At 31.4% G+C, this 21,530-nt stretch overlaps 1 protein-coding gene across 1 annotated transcript in view; it reads left to right on the plus strand.

The window, feature by feature from the left end:
• dysf (neuronal PAS domain protein dysfusion) overlaps positions 1–21,530 on the plus strand; it is a 140,089-nt gene that overhangs the window by 110,806 nt on the left and 7,753 nt on the right. The window contains exon 6 of the mRNA XM_070108344.1: positions 7,588–7,836. Coding sequence (XP_069964445.1) covers positions 7,588–7,836 — 249 coding nt within the window. The remainder of the gene's footprint in view (positions 1–7,587; positions 7,837–21,530) is intronic.

The following is a 21,530-nucleotide window of genomic DNA, read 5'->3' on the forward strand; positions in this document are numbered from 1 at the left end:
CATCAAATAGATATGAGATATGTATCGATCTAATATATTTTAGTTAATGTTTTGGGTATAAAGCGTGTCAATGCTGGACTCGTACTCGTACAAAGACCAAAACGACGTCGAGTAGAGAGCGGAAAAGAGCTTTAAAACGTAACTGACGCATTTGACATTTATAAAAATACAACATTACTAGTGACGAGACGTGAATTTATGAATATGACGGCAAAACTGTTCAATAATCTAGCGCATGCCGTCCAAAAATGAGCCGAAACCGAAAACACCACGACAAACTCGGTCACAAATCAAGGTGATGGTTATCGTTTTTTTATTACGGTATAATATGGTTTACCAAGAATTTCTTCCAAATATACTACTTAGTCTTCGTGAAGCAATTCCTCGAATGACCGGATTTGTGTGAAATTATTGTTTTTTTTTGGGTCAGTCTGGGTCATGGGTTTAATCAAATGGTATTTATTTCGGAAGACCTTGAGTAATATTGTAATAAAATCAAGAAATTAGTTTGGCGGTGAATACAGTGATAAATTGCAACATTTCTTCATTAAAAGCTTCAAAAAACTGTCTAAATTATAATTTAATCCAATTTCTTGCCTTTAGAGGCTACAAACTAACAAAGAAGCGTTTACTTACTATACGAAATAAAATGAAAAATGGCACAAAAGTCAATCCAACCGTATTTCCAAAAACAACAAGTCAAAGAGAAGATTAGATTAATTGAACTGAAACGTAGGATCTAACAAATGTTGAGAATGGCCATGACAACCAGCCTGCAAACAGTTTGCTAAAATGGCGTCACTAATGCGAACCAAAAAAAGCTGTGATACCCTTCACAAATACAAAAATTTCCTTACAGGAACTTAATTCCGATCGCTCAGTTTGTATGGCAGCTATAAGATATAGTCATTCGATATGTCTTAAATAATAATCCATGCCAAATTTCGTCAAATAAAAAAGTTTCGCATAAAAGCAATTGATTCCAATTGTTCAGTTTGTATGTCAGCTATATGTTATAGTGGTCCGTTCCGACTAATGAACAGCTTCTTAGTGAGGAAAGCACAGGTGTAAAATTTCAGATCGATAGCTTAAAAACTGAGGGACTAGTTCGCGTATATACAGGCAAACAAAGAGACATGGCTAAATCAACTCAGCTCATCATGCTGATCATTTATGTATATATTAATTAGGGTCTCCGATGCTTTCTGCTGGGTGTTCAGGGTATAGAAAATAGTATAAAATAAAAAAACACCGAAATAAAAAACTACAGCTTAAATAACACAATTGGCAGCAAATATCGTCTGTTATAGGCAAAGTGGACAGCTGTTTGGTCGAAGTGTTCAGTGTTCGGCTGAAAAAAATGCTAACATGCAATTGTGCTAATGCTCGATGTGCTTGTACGGGAGCAAATTTAAATATGCACATATAAATTTGTACATATAAAGCTCTTTGTGCGCTCGATTTTTGTTTTAATATAGAATTTTTTTATTATTTGCTGAACTGTCATTTTCACGGTTGCCATTGAGGGCAGCGCTTTTTTGCTCCTCAATTTACAAGCAAACATATATAATATACGGTATGTTACATGCTAACGCGTTGCAAACAAATTAGAAACTACGACACACTGCCACAACACGCCAAACGTACGTAGTCGTATGCGCAAGCGTTTAGTGTTGCGCTGGCGCGACCCGGCAAGGCAATCGATTTCGGGGTTGGCAGACAGCGGCGAACATTTAGCAAGCAAAGTTAATTAACAAACTGCCAATAATGGCAACAATGGCGGCAAACGGCCACAGTGGCTACATAAATAACAAAGTAACAACAATAACAAAAACAACAGCAACCGCTATATAAATTGTTGCTGCCACACTGACAGCAACAGTAATAATAATAATGACAAGCAAGTTCGAATCCAATATTAGCGGCTACTGGATTGGGGAGCATTGACAGCATCATGGCAGCCGCAGCCATAGCGACCACAGCAATAATCTTCTAAAATCGACAACAACAACAATTATAAATAATAGTGGAAGCGCAACTACTTTAGCGGTGGCCGCACAGCTCACTACCGATCATTGCATGTAACTTTTTTGTTATTTTTTTTTTTTTGTTTTTGTAAATGTGTGCTGCAGCCACAAATGGTCAACCTAAATGTGGCGGAGCATCATAATTTTTGAGCAAATTTTGCATATCGCTTGCTGTCACCAGCAATGGACGTTGATATGTATGTTGCCACATGGTTGTTGTTGTGGTTTTTGGTATTGCTATGTTTGTACAAGCAACGCTTTAAAGTACAAGCGTTTGACTATTAGGGCAACTCAAAGTAGCCATTAAGGAAATATGTTTATTATGCTTTTTATTAAATTTTTTAATTAAAAATTTTTATATAAGTTTTTAAACTTTTTTGCTAAGAAAAAATATATCAAAAATTGTCTTCCAAAATAACAGGGTAAAAACTGACATTTTTAGCACTGCTTTCACATCATTTCACATCCAAAAAATATTTATAAGATGTGACCAAAAATATTTTTTCAGTGCTTACACACACACACACATTCTTACATTTTAAATCACAAGCTTTTTCCATTAATTTTCAAAAATACCGTTATTTCAGGCTATATTCAAGCTGCTTGCCGTAACTAATAATTATAGACACTGTCCTTCATTACTGTAAAATGTGTTACTACTGATCCATTTTTGAAAATAAAAAAATGGTATTTTCTCTGTACCGAAGCTATATTAATCTTTTCATATGCATTTTGATGGCATAAAAGGGTATATAAATATGTTTGTCTCTATTTTGATCGGTCAGTTTGTATGACAGCAAAATTCAAGACAAATTTCGTGAAGATATCTTGTCAAATAAACAGAAGTTAGAACATTAATTTTAATCGGAAAACATAGCAAAAATTATGGAAACATTCTCACGGCGCTTACTGTAACACTGTTTTGTCGCTACTGGATATGGCTAGGTATATTTTCGAAATTAGAGCTTTAATTGAAAGTCCATTACTCAGATAACGTATTCAGTGTTACGCAAATATTAAACTCAAGTTATGTCATTAAATTGGTGTTAGTATTTAAAAACCTTCATAAATACTAGCTTTATCAGAATTACCTCTAGAAATCTCCTTTAAAATGACTGCTTTGCTATTATTTTCGTATTTGAAAGTGAAACTCCGTTTTATAACAAACTCAGCCGTTTGATTGAAATTTTTGTTCACGCATGCTGATACATAAAATCAAGTAATCAGCTTTGACAGTTTCGTCCTACTCATTTCTCTGTTCGAGCTGCCGACTTACGCTATCCGTTTTCCCACCAAAGTAGTAAAATTCACACCAATACCACCCCCTAATACAGCACCATTAGGCAACGATAAATATATTTAATGAGAGGTGTGCTCAGCTGTCAATAATAATTGTGCGGCAGCTGATTGCCAACACCGCCAAGGAGAGGCGTCGACGCAGCTCCAACAGTGTCTATATCTATATAAGTAAATGTTTTTTGTTGCTGTTGTTATGCCGCACTGTCAGCTGTCGTGTAGAAATGAATAAATGACAATTGTTATTTAACGCTGAGCGTGTAGCTGTTAGCATTTTATTCGTTAGCCATATTTTTTAATTTTGTTAAATTTTGCATTATTTTTATTTTAATTTGTTATACCCTGAACAGCCTGGAAGTTAGTAACACCCAGAAGGAACGTCCCTATCAAGTATACATACATATGATCGGTCTCTCAGTTTGTGGGATATCGATCTGAAATTTGGCACATTTGTTATCGGATCGATATAGCATATAGCTGTCATACCAACTGACACATCAAAAACAAGTTATTTTATGGAAAACTTTTTTTGTTGACGAGATATTTTCAAGAAATTTAGTTTGTATTTTATATCTAGGTAATAGCACAATTTCCGAAAAAAAATTTTATATGGCACCACTATAGCGTATAGCTGCCATACAAACAAACTAATCAAAATCACGGTAAAGATATTTTTATATATTTTTATGACATAAGAAATATACCTGTGAAGGGTATTTAGCTTCGGTGCAGTCGAAGTTAACATTTTTTTTTGTTTTTTTTTTTTTAATTTGTTTTTATATTTTTTTGTACGCGCGAATTGCTCATTGATTAAGGCCATAATTGCTGCTGAATGAACAAACAAATGCCACACATTGTTGTACAACAAATATGGTAGTGAACACAGGGGTATATGCAAAACAGCGGCAAATTCACTTATAAAAACAACAGCACACCCACAAGCGCACACAACTATTTGTTGTTATTGGTTTTGTTTTATGGTTGTCTTCACAGCTTCCAATTTACATTTCATTTATCTTGCAATTGTTCACTTTTCTGTTGTACGTCTGTTGCATTAACATATTTTTACTTTTGTTGACATATTCTTGTTGTCGTTCACATTCACCAGCTTAGTTGTGAATTTAATAGAAATTGTACAGCATTACCTGGTGATGCTGGCTAATTATAGCAAAATGTCGTCATTAGTTAGTTGCCAACAGTTGGCCGTATTCACGATGTTTATTCGCACAAACGCACATACAAGCATTTCAGCCAGCGTTTACAAGGCAGCGCTATCATAGCTGACGACAACATTATTATTGTTGTCGCTATTATTGCCATTTATTAAGGCTGACTGTGAACTTGTTGTTGTTTTTATTGTCTCTTATTTTTGTTATTGTTTTTATTTTTCAATGAATATTGATGAATGAATCACCGCCCATTTGCAGCTGTTTGATCGCACATTTACTCCTAGAGACACATATACATATATACATACATATATATTTGCTACATATGACATATACACATGTCTACATTTATACATAAATTTATATGCAAGTTCGTATATACCCGCTTGCAAAGACCATCGCTGGGAAATTTTTATGCCGTCAGCAAATAAATTCTTTCTCGCCGCTTGCAGTTTGATGACGTCGTTGCCACCTGTTACGGGGTGTATTAGCAAAATAAATTGCTATTTTAATACAATATCAGCGCAGCTGTTGAAAATCAATGATTATTTTAATAGATAGGTTTGTTAGCGCAAGCTTAGTCAATTTATGACTATAACAACAAAGCCAATTATACCCGAGCTTCATCAACTACGCGTAGGGTAGAAGTATTTTCTTCAGATCACGTCCTTTCTCACCACCACCGTCGCTCATTTGACGGAGCCGCCGATATTGGACCACTATAGCATATAGCTGCCATATAAACTGAACTATCGGAATTAAGTGCTTGTATGGAAAGCTTTTTCATTTGAGATATCTTCCAGTAATTTGGCATGAATATTGTATATAAAATTTTGCAATCTCCGAAGAAATTGTTCAGACCGGATCACTATAGGACAAAACGTGCTGATCAAAATCAAGATAAACATTTTTTTTGTACACCGTTGTGCTATAAAAAATGCACCTGTGCAGGGTATTATAGCTTTGGTGCAGCGGAAGTAAACTTCTTTCTAGTTTTTCTTGATTTTTTTTTATTGAAAAGGTTATTCTTTGCTGTGACAATTTTTATTGATCTTGAAATTTACCTGTATTGTTAAAAAAGTTTTTTGGGGTCCTTTATATTACGTACTCATAACTCAAGTTTTACACAAACTGATAAAACCTGAATACATTGACTAGAAAATATATTATTCTGATGTTGCAATAAGTGTACCAAAATCTGTCGACTTCGTTAGGGTAGGTAGATGAGAACACTAACTAAATTTTATATTAAAAAAAACGTTTTTAACAAAACAGGTAAATTTGAAGATCAATAAAAAATCGTAATAAATTTCAATTCAATTTTGTAAAACAAAACAATTTTGAAGTTGAGCCATATAAAAATTGCATGTCTGCGAGAGGGCTCTATGAATAACAGTAGTTCCCTCTTTATATTTTTATGGCTTCACAACGAACTCCATATAGTAGTCTAAGTGCAATCTCTGGATCAGTTTAATCAAACCTAAGCTAACCTCTTTAGAACCACAAACATATATTTTTATTATTTAATAAAAAATGAATCCCCAAAGCAAGACGTAAAAAGTTACAGAGATTCAAAAAATATCAAAAAAATTAAACTAATTCCCACTGAAAGGGGTTAGTATAGTTAGCCTTTAAAAACCTTTACCTTTACTTTAAACCAACCTTTGAAAATACTATTCCAAAGTTTTAAATCGGTATCTTAAATAGTTTTTGAGTTATAGGCTTCTAAAGTGTAGCCACTTAGTTTTATGAGCTGCACCTGTTTACCATTTTGCGTTTTTATCAAAACTGCATTTTTCAAATATGATTGAGTGATTACTTGAAGACAAATACTCCGATTTTTATCAATGAGTTTTGGCATGTTCTGTATACATATATCCATACAATGACCAGCCAGTTTCTTGGTCTAATCAAAAATCCAATATCGGTAGGCCACAAACGACTAAAATGTTTATTAAAATTCCACTTTTTTAAAAACGCCACAATTTTTGTACTTGTTCGCTATTTTATAGTAGAGAATTTTTTTCCCCACAGAAAAGGATACAATCACTGCAGCAGTGAAAAACCTTAATAAATAAAATATTTAATTTTTTTCCACAAAAATTTTACTGTATTTTTAAATAATGTATGAGCAAATATATTATTCTTGAATTTTTAAAACAATTGATATAGTATGTAGTTTTTTTTTTAATTCCCAATGAACTTTAATTTCATATATTAAAGAGAGCGAAAAGAGGCAAAAGTATTAAAGTATTTAGAATATGAAAGCGAAAGCACGGGAGATTAACGATCTTTCGCTTCCAACCGTACTCACTACCACCTTAGCTGCTTATTTAAATATTTTTGTACTTTAGCTTTTCTGAATCACTTTTTCCCTCGAATAATAAAAATAAATATACACAATTTATCGATTGAGGAAATGCTTTTCATGCAAAACAAAAACATAATTATAAGTAAAATTGCATTTCGTCAGAATTTCGCTACTCAGATTGACAATAACGCTTGCAATGACATGGAAATGCAATTAGTTTGCTCGACTAAAAATAATGATTGAAAAACCGAAAGTTAGTCAGTGCTTCGGCATACAATGAATAATCGCCGGGTGTGTTATTTTGTAGGGTGCAAATAATCCAAGGCAAATGAGTCAAACTTTTAAGAATAATATTCGAATATTCTACTATTGATTTCGTCTATAATTAAACTCGGAAAAGCGACACAATTTGCACAGCGTTTCAAACTAACTCCCCAGTTATTAATGGTCTGCAATTCTCCAAAATTTGCAGAGGTGGTGAATCGAACAAAGAGCTGTCATAAGCAAATACAGATACACTGAAAATGAAATATTGACTTTATCACTGTTTTTACATACCCCCTGTACCCCCTTTGCAAACCACAAACAAACCGACGCCACTGATTGCTTCACTAAATCCAGCAAACACAAATAATTCGAAATATACATAAATTAATGTTACGCGGCTTAAACTATATTAATTTCATGCATTCATTTGTATTTAATTTCATGTGCTTACACCTAATCAATGCAACACCAACAACAATAACAACGAATGGCAATCGACAATCGCAACGCCACACAGGAAGATCTCCTCATTCACGGCGATTCCGTTTACGATATCATTGACAAACAGGATCACGCAACCATACAAGCCGAATTAAATCGCAATGTGCCACCACAACCGGGCCATAATCAACACGCAAGCGCTGCCTCAGCAGCCGCCGCGGCAGCCGCGGCGATCAATAGCTTGGAGGGCGAACATCGCATGTTTTTATGCCGCATGAATGTCAGTCGAAATGCGCGACGGCAAATGCGCTTCGGTGATCAGAAGGTGAGTTTATAGTGTAAAATGTTTGTTAAAAAAAATTAAGGAAAACACAGTAATTAGATTATTAATATAAAAACCTTAATTTCTTTTTCGTAAAATAAATAAAAATTTTATCGTTATACAACTAATTATGAAAACAAAAATATTTTAAATAAAAAACCAATTTTTTTAATAATATATAATTAAAAACAATGTTTCTTGCCAAAAAATATATGTATAGAACAATATTTTTTTATTACTTATAACATTTTTTTTTTAATTTCAAAATACTTTTACAATAATTTTGTTAAAATATGTTATTTGAAAAAAAAATTTTTTAAGTCTCAAAACATTTTTATAATTAACATTTTATAAAAAAAATTGAACAATAAAACTGAAAAAGTATTTAACCAAAAATTGAAAAATAGAAAAATTTAAAATACAAAGGTTGTAATTATTATTTTATATTAAACCTTCTGAACTTAAAAATGTTAAAGAAAAGTATTTAAAAATAAATAAAATCAACATTAAAAATGGAAAAAAATTTAAGAAAAAGGTCATATAAAAAACTAAAACAAACAAGTATAACACAATTATTTTTGTAAATTTTTTTTCTTTAGTTAAATCTGTTTAAGTTTATTTGAAATTTTTTTATTACAAATATATTTAATTATATCTTATTTAAAATAAATTAGTATTGCAAAATTATACCAAATAAACAAAATTGCTGAAAAAATATTAAGATAATATTAAAATTTAATTTAAACTTTAATATTTTTTGTTTATTAAAACTGTTTTTTTGAAAACAAGTTGATGAATTTTATAACAAAAATTACATCAAAAAAATGTGTTTAGGTATTAAACATTATAATATGTTTTACAAATATATTAGTTCACTGTTCATTAAAATTTAATTTTTTTTGGTATTTTTTTAAATGAATTTTATACTACGAAATTTATGAAAAAGATATTTAAAAATATAAACAGACTTTATTCTAAAAATATTTTCGTGCATTTAAAAATATTTTAAGAACACAAATTTGTGAACCAAACTTTAAAAAAAAAAAAATTAAAAAAGAAAACACTTAAAACAGAAGTATAAAAAATTTAAATTAGTTTAAAAAAATATTAGTTTATATTTTTTAGTAAAATTTACATTTTTTATTAGTTTTTTAATTGATTTTTGAAAATTATTTTGAAAAGAAAGTTTTTTAAAAGTATGTTTTATAGAACAGACAAAAAAATATATTTATTTATTGAAAAATCGATTTTGAAACATATAATAAATACTTATAGTATATAAAAAATAATTTAAGAAAAACAAATTTATTACAAATCAAAAGAAAGGAAAATATACAAATGAGTTTGATAAGTATGAAAGTTATCCACATAATTGCTCAATAACGAGATCGATGAGTGTGAGAATCGCTCTCTCATTGTAGATGCACTTCTATCAACAGAGCGAGAATCCAAAACGCGTGTCAAGGTGTTAAAATCACTGTTCGCCATACGCGCCACTTCTCGCAAACACAATATCTCATCCTTGTTTTATTGTTGTTGTTGCGGCAATCATTTGTGTCCCCGTCAATGCGTCTGTGTTTTCACGAATAAAATTGATGAATGAATCACAAAGCCACAGCTGGCCAATTGGCGACGCAACGGAGCTGTCACAGGCCGTGCACGAATGAGGGAATGAAAAAGCAAAAAAACGCGCAAGGATAGCGCCGAGTTGCGTGTTGGCAATTGCAGTGACACAAGCACGCGCACACACACACATACACACAAAACATGGTTGTATATGTGACAACGCGCGAGACACAAAAAGTTGCCAGCGCACGCGCATTGAAAATGAATTATGCATGAGGCGTGTGCGTTCGTTGCAAAAAAACAAACAGCGCACATTCACACACACACACACAAGTAAAGTTTGATTGGCAATGTGAGGAGCGCATGCGAACGCTTCGTTTGTTGCCGCCACAAAGTGATTTATAAACTGACAAACGATGACAGTAGTCATTGTTGCTGTGGCTGGCGCTGTCATTTTGCATGTTGTTGTTGTTGTACGGTCGCTTCGATGAGTGATATGTGCTGATGTGGTTTATATACATATTTTTATATGCTTGCAACAAGATGTTTGTTGTTATTACTGCTTCGTTGTTGTAATTGGTGGTGGTATTAATGCTGTTGTTTTAATAATGTTTTTGTTGCTACTATTGTTGTTATTGTTGCCGTTACTGTTGATATGACTGTTGTTGTTTTTATGACTGTTTGCTTACCAGCTTTTGTATGGCAAAACATTACTTGCCACTCACTTGCAACACATGTATTTATGTATATGCAAACGTATGTGTGTGTAAGTAAGTATTTCATTGCGAATGAACGCTCATTTTTTCATTCCGCAACATGTTACTTTGCCTTTATCCATCTGTCACTTGTTGCATTTTATGAGCGATTGTCAACGGTGGCACGGTGGCATGCAACACGCACTTGTGTGATGACTACAAACCAACACACGCGCAAACAAAGTAAACCATATGAGCGCAAGACGTTCGTCAATGAAGTTGTGCACATTTGCCACATAAAACAAGACAAGCACAACAACAACAACAAAAATAACAGCAACGCTTACCACACACTCTTTTTCTTGTCTGTCACAACCAATTTGGGTTTTTGCTCGATTCAGTTTATGCCTGCGCAGTCAACTAACGAGATCGCTACTGTGGCAGTTAGTCGGGTTTTGCCATTGTTGTTGTGGTTGTTGTCCTTAGTTTATATGCAACTTGTTGACATTATGTGGGCGTTTGCATATTTATGAACTTTAGCTGCTACATTTGCCCGTTGAATGCGTGGAAATTATGAAATGTATGTGTATGAAAAAACGAAAGACTTAAGCAACGAACTTCATTTGGAGGGAGCCATTTCACTGCGTTGTTTTAGTTGTAGAATTGAAAATGTTACAAAGTTAATTAAAAACTCACAAAGCTATCAATTAATTTTGTATAAGTATTTGAAAGTTATTATAATTGCTGCATCATGTGAGAGCAAATTTTGTAATAAATAGTTCTATAGTCTATTTTGTAATTTAATGTACAAACAAAGAACACTCGTAAAATAGTTTGGCTTGCATATAACAGATCCAAACCCTCAAATATGGATTGAGTCTACATTTTATATTTTTTTTTTGTAAAATCCGTAATAGCTGGTTAACTTCAGTATAAGCTATAAGGACTTCGAAAAAGGCACTGCTATTCTTATAATTATACAGCATAGACCTTAGCAAACCTTCAGCTATTCCATCGTTTTTCTTGAAGTTTTTGGAATAGTGTTTGTAATCTCTTATATACCAGGCAGGGTGAAAATTTTGTCCTAAATATCCACAAAATGATTTTAAGTGGACGCAAAATGACATTGATCGAACTAGCTAACACTCCAAGGATAGAAAAGAATTATTTCGAACGTACCGTTCATGAATATTGCAAAGTGCTCGGGGCAAAACAATGGCAAAATTTTTCCCGTTACAAGAAATATGTCGAAAATTTAAGGGGATATTAGTATAGTCTAGAGGCATGAATTTCAGGAAATTTTTAAAGTGTCGTAAAAAATGGCAATTAATATTTTTACCACCGATTTTTTAATTATTTATTTATCAAAAAATAAAATTTAAAAAAAAAATTTCAAAATTTAGCAGATGATATGGGGGTCTCAAAAAATTGGCATGTGACCGTACCCATGATTTCAACCCTTTTAACATTCTGCAACCAAATAAAAATAATAATCAAACTAGAATAATATCATAATGCCTGGTTCTAAGTTGAAAAAAAAATTGAAATTGTTCACAAAATGGCGACTGCATGAAAAAAAAAAATGTTGTGCCATTTTTTTTTTTTACAGTTTTGAGTTTTTTAAAAAACGAAAATTTGAGGATATGGATAGTTCCAGAAAAAGACAAGTCTACAGAGAAGACTCTCTAAAAATGTAAGGTAAATCGATCCAGTAGAGCTTGAAAAGGGGTGGGTATCGTTTTAAAAGACATTTTCGAGAAAACCGCGTTTAAAGTTTCGCGTATAGTTCTTTTGTTCGATTTGTTCCGGCCGATCCAGTTTGAATGCCTGGTCAGAAAAATACCTCCAAAACTAAGTTGAATTTTTAAAAATCCTCTTGTAGACATATTCTTGAATAGTAAAAATATAAACATATAAAAAAAATTTTTTTTTTATTTCTAGACTAGAATAGTCCCTTAATATATCACCTTCGACTTCTCTGCTATCCAACGAGCAATCGAGCAAAATCGAGTTTTGGCTTAAAAAATTTTGTTTGCCAATACGAACTCTTCAGCCAATCTGTTAATTGGCGAACTACAAGAAGTTTCTACAGTGCAGCTTCTTGAGCTTACACTAGATATAAATTTCATAATGGTACTGCCCAGTGATGCAAATTAACAGCATTTTTGCTTAAAGGACTTCCTTATGTTGTAGTTTTTTTCTAATTTGTCTACATTTAACCTCATCTCTTTTACAACATCTTAAAAATATAATTTGTGCTCTACCCCATAAATATTATATTTTATTTCATTTACTTTTTCCACGCATTGTGTTGGTGAACGTTTAAGAAAATGTGTGTTCATGACATGATATAAATATGCATGTATATAATTATATAATAATAAAACACAACTAATATTTTTTTCGCTTAGTACTCTGAAGACTAGGCTCTTAGGCACCTATACGAAAATCTCTTGAAGCAAGCGCTCTTAATTGTAACGGAAAGTCCGCCACCTTACACAATTCTATTAATTTCATATTCTTTGCAAAACTCATAGTTTTGTAGGAAATTTGCTGCTAACCAGAATTGATCTCGTATAAGACGTGTCTTAGAATCTATTTTTCAGAGTACCAAAATTCATTTTTTCGGATCCACCATAATATACACATGTCCGTCCAGGTAATAGCGCTCAAATTTGCCAAGCATAAAATATTGCTACTTAATCGGTCTCATAGTACCCGACTTTTATTATGCTCCTTTGCAAACAGCGCCTATTTTAGGGTAACAAGTTCACGCGTTTACCAAACCATTGTTTAACCAATAGAGTTCCCACAGTTCCAGTGATGCTGGAGTTGTATATTTGTATATTTATACATATTTGTGTACAGTTATAGTTTAGAGTATAGCTAACTAGGCAGATTTGTACTATCATTCTGTGCACAAAAGCGTATGGACATAGCTATATACATAAGCATGTGATTAAGTAGATGCAAGTATATGTATGTATGTATGTACACCAGCCTTTTTGCCAATTCGAAAAAGTTTGCGGGTTACGACTTAGCAGTAATCTGTTTATATGCATAGTATGTTTGCATGTGCTTGCATTTAATTTGCTTTGCCCTTTGTGTTTTTGCATTTTTTTTTTTTTGGTTTCATAAAAAATCACGAGAGCGCTTGGTAAGTCAGAAACTGTAGCAACTTTAAGCCAATTAAATCGCATTTAGCCAATAAAGTTTGAGCGCTTTCGTAGAGGAGCAGCAATAAAGCAGCTATATGTATTTACTTACGTACATACTCGTACTTATGTACATATATTTATATTTCATTTTTTATTAATATAGGTCGTGTTTCTGTGATATTCGAACACATATATATAAAAGAGTTGCCATCTCTTGAGAATATATAATATAATTCAGTATGAAAATACAAAAATATGTTGAAATGCTAAATAATATAAAAATTAAATGTAAATACAATCCACGATAGTTGCGTAATATATTAAAGAACAGTTAGATCACAAGCATGCTTCCATCAGAGTTGCCAACCGATAAAAAAAAAGAAAAATTAACCATTAATCTCTTAGTTTCAAATCAAGTAGTATTTGATTTTAAACTAAGAGATTAATGGTTAATTTTTCTGAGAATGAGAAGAACCGAATCTGCTAATTTTTTTATCGATATCAGTATAGCATTATTATAGTACTGGAATATTTTTAAAGGGTTGCCAACAACCTAAGGAACATAAGTTACTTCAATATACAAGTACAAGTATAAATAAACCGCAAAATATTTAAAAAATAAAAAAACTCACAAAATTAGTTTTTTGGTTTCATTGTTTCTTATCCAAAAATGTGTGTTTATGCAATAAAGAGAATTCCGATTCACAGCATAATTTTAACATTCCACTCTAATAAGGTTTTAATACATCACTACATGTATACACATACATTTATTAGTAGTCGCATATGAAAATAAGTGCTTGCATTTTCCCATATTAATAGGATCGACCCTTTGCCGTTTGCCACTGGCTCGTAATAAATGCAAATCTGTTTGTAATAATTGTATGCGTGGCTTATTGCTTATGAAATTTACTCTCATATGTATACTTGTTGTTGTTGTTGTTACTTGTAGTAGTGGCGCCACTTTGCGAGGCGCAACCAATTCAATTTGAAGTTTCCTGAGAATTTCTTGAAGAGGCAACAGAGCATGTATATTAAATAGCGTATGCCTATGGGAAGTAAGTGCGCTGAAGAAGCTTTTACATTTACATACATATGTGAATAACAAAAACCACGAAAATTTGTTGAAAAACTCACATGACTCATAGTGACTTTAGTGAAGTGGAATAGGTAGAAAAACTATCAAGTTTTTAAACAAAATTATTACCAAATTTTCTTTTATTTTTATAGTTACCAATATATGCTGTTTGTTCACTAAGTTGTCAACACACTTTTAAATAAATAGAAAAATAAAATAAAAATAATACTAAAAATAAAAATAGAAAATAATTATGAAATAATCTAAAGAAAAAATTAAATAAGCAAATTAATTAAAAACAAATAGATAAATAAAAAATAATAACATTTCGAAATATCAAATAAAGCTTTTACATGTCTGGCATCTTTGCACATTTATTAAAAACGAACAGAAATCTCTTTCTGGAAATAGCAGAACTAATAGCCGTATACACTTACAGAAGAAAGTATCTTCTCTATTTAACTCGTATAATTTTCGCCTGAAGTAGACTGAACTGGGAGTCACCTTATCTTAAACCGCGTTTGGTATCGAACGGCTTGTGGAAATAATTTTCGAACCTAACGAAGCTTTGGTATTGCTTAACGTCAACGGGTAATTGCTATTTGAACTTCTTCATAATCGGGCAACAATTGTTTCATTGTCTTTGATTGGGGAATCGGATTCACCATCTCCTCGTGTTACACTTTCTGTGCTGTTCAGCAGGCTAGAATGAAAGTGTTCTCTCCATAAATTCAGTTCCTGCCTCGATTAATGTATTGTAATAAAAAAAAAAATACAACAAAAAATTCAAATTTGTTGTAAAACGATTTTTTTGTACTTAAATTTACGATATTCTAATTGTTGTATATATATATATATATATATATAATGAAAGAACATTCAAATCAATATAAAAATCAACTCACAGCTATGGAATTAATATCACCCTTTATTTTTAAAATTTTTATTCTTTTTTGTTGCAACTATGAATGCTTTTATACAAAATAGACAAGCACATGTTTGTACATGTACCACCAATGCAAGACTGGAGCATCTTCAACATTGCACCAATTAACATGCAGCAATTTCTATAAAAAACTGCACTTGAATTGCTGCAACCAAATGTTGCACAGTGAAGTGAAAATAAAATGAAAAAAAAACACAATAAAAAATATACAACAAAAAAACAATCAGCAACCTACCAAAATGCAAAGCAAATAAAACAAAAAATATAACCACAACAAGAATTGACTCAAGCAAGAAATCACAATCGTTCAACTGACAGCAAAAGTTGCCGCTGTGCCGCTGGATGACTTAATCAGTTTGCAGTTGAAATATTTTTATTTTTCGTTAGTGTTACTTCTCAGCTATTTTCTAGCAAACAACCAGCACTCACCATGCGTTGGCAGTAAATCACCAAAAACAACAACAACAACAATGCGAAACAGAATTAACAAGCATAAGGGCAGCAGTCAGCACTAACTGCAAGGCGGTTCAAATGAAGCGGTCTTTGGCACTACAAAGCATGAACACAGAGCCACACACACGCACACCAACACTCTCAAACAGATAGGCGCTGCGCGTTTGACACTTCTGTCCTTCTTCTACTTTTGTTTGCTTGTTAGTAGCCGCCGCTGCAGTTGTTTTCGCGCTGCTGCCCCTTCGAAATGCACACACACACACGCATTGCCGTTATGTCACTTTATACTTTTTGCCGTTGCTGTTGTCGTGTTGAAATCAAAAGTGGGTGTCAAAATAATTGGGTGAAAATGTCGCTGACAAGCGAAGTGAGCAATCGCGTTCACATTCGCAATTCGCACTCGCATTAAATTGGCTGCACAATGTCGGCTGGCATATATATATTATGTATACATAAATACATATGTACATATAAAAGAACCGCAAAAATAGCAAATCACTTCTTGGTGTGTAGTTGCAGCGTAGTTGCGTATTTCATGCCTATGAAGTTCGTTGCTTAAGTCTTTTGATTGAAAGCTATAAATTATGGATTCTTATATGTGCATACATATGTTAAGGTCTTTATTTTGCAGTTATATTAACTAAACGGAAATTAAAAAAAAAAAATAATAATAAACAGATAATTTATTAAACTAAGAAAAATTATTAGAATGAAAAGTTTTTTATAATTTTTATTTAATGCAGATAATAAGTATGTATTGGGCCGTTCACTAAGTAATTTTGTTTTTTTACTGCAACTTAAATCCATTTTTTTTATTTTGTAAAACATTTTATGAAATATATGAAGAATATATAATCCATTTTTATCGAATACCTTTGGCCATCTTTCAAACAAGATATTGATTCTTCACTCATATAATTTGTGATCCTTACAGTCAAAAAACTGGTCTAAGTGGTTTTGACGTCACATCCAAAAAATGTGGCAGAGACCCGAACAAGTAATAGTCCGAAGAGGCCAAATCAGGAAAATAATGTTGGTGTGATATCACATCCCATTCAATCTGCAAAAGCTTTTAACGAGTCATCAAACTTCGAAGTAGTTTGTTTGAGCTGGTTCTTTCTCTTGGGCTTTTTATTATTCTAAACAACCCACTTTTCGTCGCCAGTAACAATAAGCTTCAAAAATGGATCACTTCTTTAGCACTCGATAAGCAAATCGCAGTCTTTAATGCGACGAAGCAAATTTCGTTCTGTAAGAACGTGAGGAACCCATATGTCAAGCTTCGAAATTAAGCCTAGGCATATCATGTGCTTGTGAACGGTCACCTTAAACAAATTTAATATTTAAGTAACCTCTCGAATTATTACTTCACTTCCCATCTTTGTTTAGGGCACCAAACAAAAACTATTCCAAAAAAATTAAAGGAAATTTTTTTACAAACAAGCCTTACTAGATCAGCTGTTCAAATATATAACGGCAAAGCGGTTTAAGTGTGAAGTTGAATGCGAAAAAATTAAATGAGTTCAGCTGTTGTCATCAAACGAAAATACTTAGTGAACGACTTAATAATATAAAATCACTCATATATTTTTATGAGTTCATAAAATCAAACTAAAGATTAATTGAATTAAAAATTTAAAAAACAAATGTGTTTTAGAATATTCAAAATTAGATTTTGAAAAATAAAAAAAACTTTATTGTTTCAAGAATTTAAATATTAAAAAAAAAATTTTAATGAAACAAAATTTTATTTTTAAAACTTAAAAAATTTTAAATTTTGAAAAAATGTGTTTTAATATGTTTGAAACTGGGTTTTGTAGAAACTTGGAATAAAAACTGTTTCACAAAAATGGTTAAAGTAGATATTTTTTCAAAAAATATTTATGTTCGACAAATTTAAAAAATATTATTGAAAACTTAATTAATTACAGAACAGTATATATACATACAAAATTGGAACGAGAAAGTTTGTTTTCTTTTATTTTCGGTCCATTAGGTTTTATAATACTGCCACTTAATTAAATCAAAAAAAATAATTATAAATTTACAATAGTTTAAATTGAAAAAGTAAAGTGTTTGTTATCCGTTTTCAAAAACCAAACTTACTGACAATACTATAAAATCAATAAAATTGGTTGTCATTACATTTCCGAAAACGCTATAAAATATACTTACATTTATATAAAAGATCAGCGTGACGAGCGGAGTCGATATAGTCATGTCCGTCTCTCGCCTGTCTGTTTACACGCGAACTAGTTTTGTATACGTCGTTTTAAACCCAAGAATCTGCTCATTAGTTGGAATCGCGGTAATCAGACCACTATAGCATATAGGTGCCATACAAACCGACCAATAAAAAAGGGAAAACTTGTTTATTTGACAAGATATCTTCACGATATTTAGCATATATTATTATCGCAGACATTACTGTAATTTCCAAACAAATTGTTCAGATCGGACTTCAATTGCATATAACTGCCATTTAAACAGATCGATCAAAATCAAGATAAACATCTTTTTATACCCTTTAATGTTACAAAAAATGCATATGTGACCCCCAAAACCCGTAAATTCGCCACTGCTTGTTGGAAATACTTTCCAACTTAAAAATAAAATTGTAAAATCTTACAGATCACTAAAATACTATTTAAGGTATTTTGTCACACCAGCAACTATTTTTCAAATATATTGCGCGAAACCTGCAATTACAAACGTCAAATTAAAACAAGCAATAAATTCCAAACCGAAATTTTCGACCCGCGACTGCTCTACTTCAAGCAACGCAGACTTGCAATATGGACACTTAAAACATTCGTAGTTTTTTTAAATAAAATATGATTATCTACGAACTCTTGACATATACCGTAGGCGAATTGCATAAATTGTTAATTTCGCATGTTTAGCGGTATATTTGTCTATATGTCACGCACCCGTGTCCATTGCCGGCTCAAACAATTTCAAAAATTTCAGCACAAACGCCAAAGTCAGCGCCACCGCCACCCTGTTTTACGCATAAATCTTAGCACAAAGTACGTAAGCCGGCGCAAAAATCTACAACAACGACAACTAGTCGCTCAAATTAATGCTCGGAATTTGCGCGGCAATTGCGTTGAAAGCGAAATTAGTCAAATGTTGCATGGCGCCGAATGTTCGCATGCGCGTGTAGCAAGTGGCAAGCTAATACCCATGTGCGCGCATAGCAAACTTTGCATGCGTTTTCAAAATGTGAAACAGGTGCATGTTTGTTCAGCCGAAAATACATGCCACATACTACATTTCGAACATGCAATCGCAATTCTTTGACATCTTAAAGATAACGAAATTTTATTGAAATGTTATTAGAATAAAAAATATCACCGTAAATATATATCTCGTATCATACAACCTTTTTGATCCAATACTGATGATATGATTTGGATGCGAAACCAAATTTTTATTATTTCAATTTGTTTGACTTAAAATTTTAGGCATTCGGGAAAACTAACTAACTAAATATTTTCAACGCTGAGCCTCATTAAACTTCTTTAGTTTGATAAGCATATTGCAATAATAAAATAGGTGGCAATTGTTCTCTTGAATATATTAAGCAGCAAATCTGCTCAAAGTTTTATGCATATATTTCAATAATTCGTATATTTGATAATATTTTGAAGTAAAATAATAAAAAACGTTAACTTCGGTTGCACCAAAGCTATAATACGCTTCATAAATACAAAGGTTCCTCACAAGAACTTGATTCCGATCGTTCAATTTATATGGCAGATATCTTATATGATATAGTAATCTATTCTGAAAATTTCTTCTGCTAATACATTGTTTCCTTAAACAAAAACTCGTGCCTAATGAAGATATCTCGTCAAATGAAAGAGTATGACAACTATCTACTTGTATATGATAAAGTGATCTGATCTGAACAATTTCTTCGGAGAATAGATGGTTGTATGTCAGCTATATGTTATAGTGGTCCGATACGGGCGTTATTTTAGATTTTAGATCGATAGCTTAAAAACTAAGGGACTAGTTCGTATATACACACAGACGGACAGACAGATGGCCAAATAAATTCAGAGAAGCATGCTGCAAATCTTCTTAAAGTTGTATGCCTATATTGCAATAGCTCTTTTACAAGTATTTTATAATTCAAAAAAATATATATGTATAATATATGAATAGGTAGCAATTCGTCTCTGAAAAATATTCAGCAGCAAATTTGTTTAAATTTTTATGGCCATATTGCAATAACTTATATATTTTGTAATATTTTTATATTATAAAACATTTAAATAGGCGGCAACTCTTCTTTAAAATAAATCTTCTTAAAGTTTTAGGCCTACATATATGCAATAATTCATATAGTTAAATAATATTTTTAAATTATTAAATAAACAAATAGTTGGCAACTCTTCTCCAAAAAAAAATTTCATGAAGCAGCCTTTCAAAGTATCTGTAGTTTAAAACTTTGATTGTTATAGTTCGTTGATATCACAACTTTTGAATTAAAATTTTTTTATTTATTATTTTTATATTTTGTTAAAAATCGTGTCAACCCTTTTTCACAAAATATTTTCAATTATTCATGGTGATACCCACATTTTTTCTTATCATATCAGTTTATTAAAAAAACTTATTTTAACAATGCCTTCTTAGAGTAAAATACCCATTACCCATATGATAATAATTTTTTATCTTATCAATTTTATAATAAAATTATTCTAACAATGCCTTCTTAGAGTAAAATATTAAATTCTCCTTACCCATATGATAATAATTTCTTTATCTTATCAATTTTATGAAAACAAAAAATTTTAATTGGGTGGTAATGCTACTTAAAACTATTTTCAATTGTAAGTTTTATTTCGTGTGATACCCATAATTCAATTACATTTAATTAAATTTACAATTTACATATATTTAAATTTTGTAACTGGTGGCAACTCTTCTATGAAATATTTGATTATAAGCCATTTCAAACTTCTTCGGTGTGATACTCATGTCGTAGGAGTTTTATTATCAACTTTTTTTAAATATCAAATTTTAGACGGGTGGCAACGCTCATTAAATTATTTTGTGATCTCAAACCTCTTCGGTGTGATACTCATGTCGTATTAATTCATTTATCTAATCAATATTTTTAGATATAAAATTTTAGACGGATGCCAACGTTCCTTAAAATTCTTGGTGACATAATTTTTCTTTAAACCCTTTCATTTTACACAGAAATAATAATAATTCGTTTGTTTAATTCTTTTATTCGAATAAAAAATTCTAAATGGGTGGTAACCTTCCTCAAAAAATATTTGCAATTTAAAATTTTACTTGTAAGATATTTGCCAAATTACCGCGGGTTAAAAAATAAATATTCCAAAGGGTTCAGCTGTAACTCTGATGGAGCGATGTATAATATATTGTCACTTTAAAAATTACTATGTTTCGGCAATCCAATTTTAGTTTAATTAACTTAATTAAATTATTGATTTAAAAAAAAAATGATATTTACTAATTAATAAATTAAATAGAATTAGTTTACTTTTATCTCATCTGGGTTATATTAAAATACAATAAGTTAAAATAAATAAAATATAATAAAAGCAAAAGTATGAAAAAATGAAAGGTATCGTTTATTATATATTTTTGTTTGAATTTTAAGCGGAATATACCCAAAATAAATATAAATTTTCAAAACCCTTACATTTGACTCAAATTCAAACTAAATTTAAAAAATTTCATTTCTTCTCTATACAAATCGTAATTATAATAACTCAAAGAAATAGGAAAAAAAAATAATAACTATCTCTGCAAAG

Source organism: Bactrocera oleae, chromosome 2 (genome assembly GCF_042242935.1).
Source record: "Bactrocera oleae isolate idBacOlea1 chromosome 2, idBacOlea1, whole genome shotgun sequence".
NCBI lineage: Eukaryota > Metazoa > Arthropoda > Insecta > Diptera > Tephritidae > Bactrocera > Bactrocera oleae.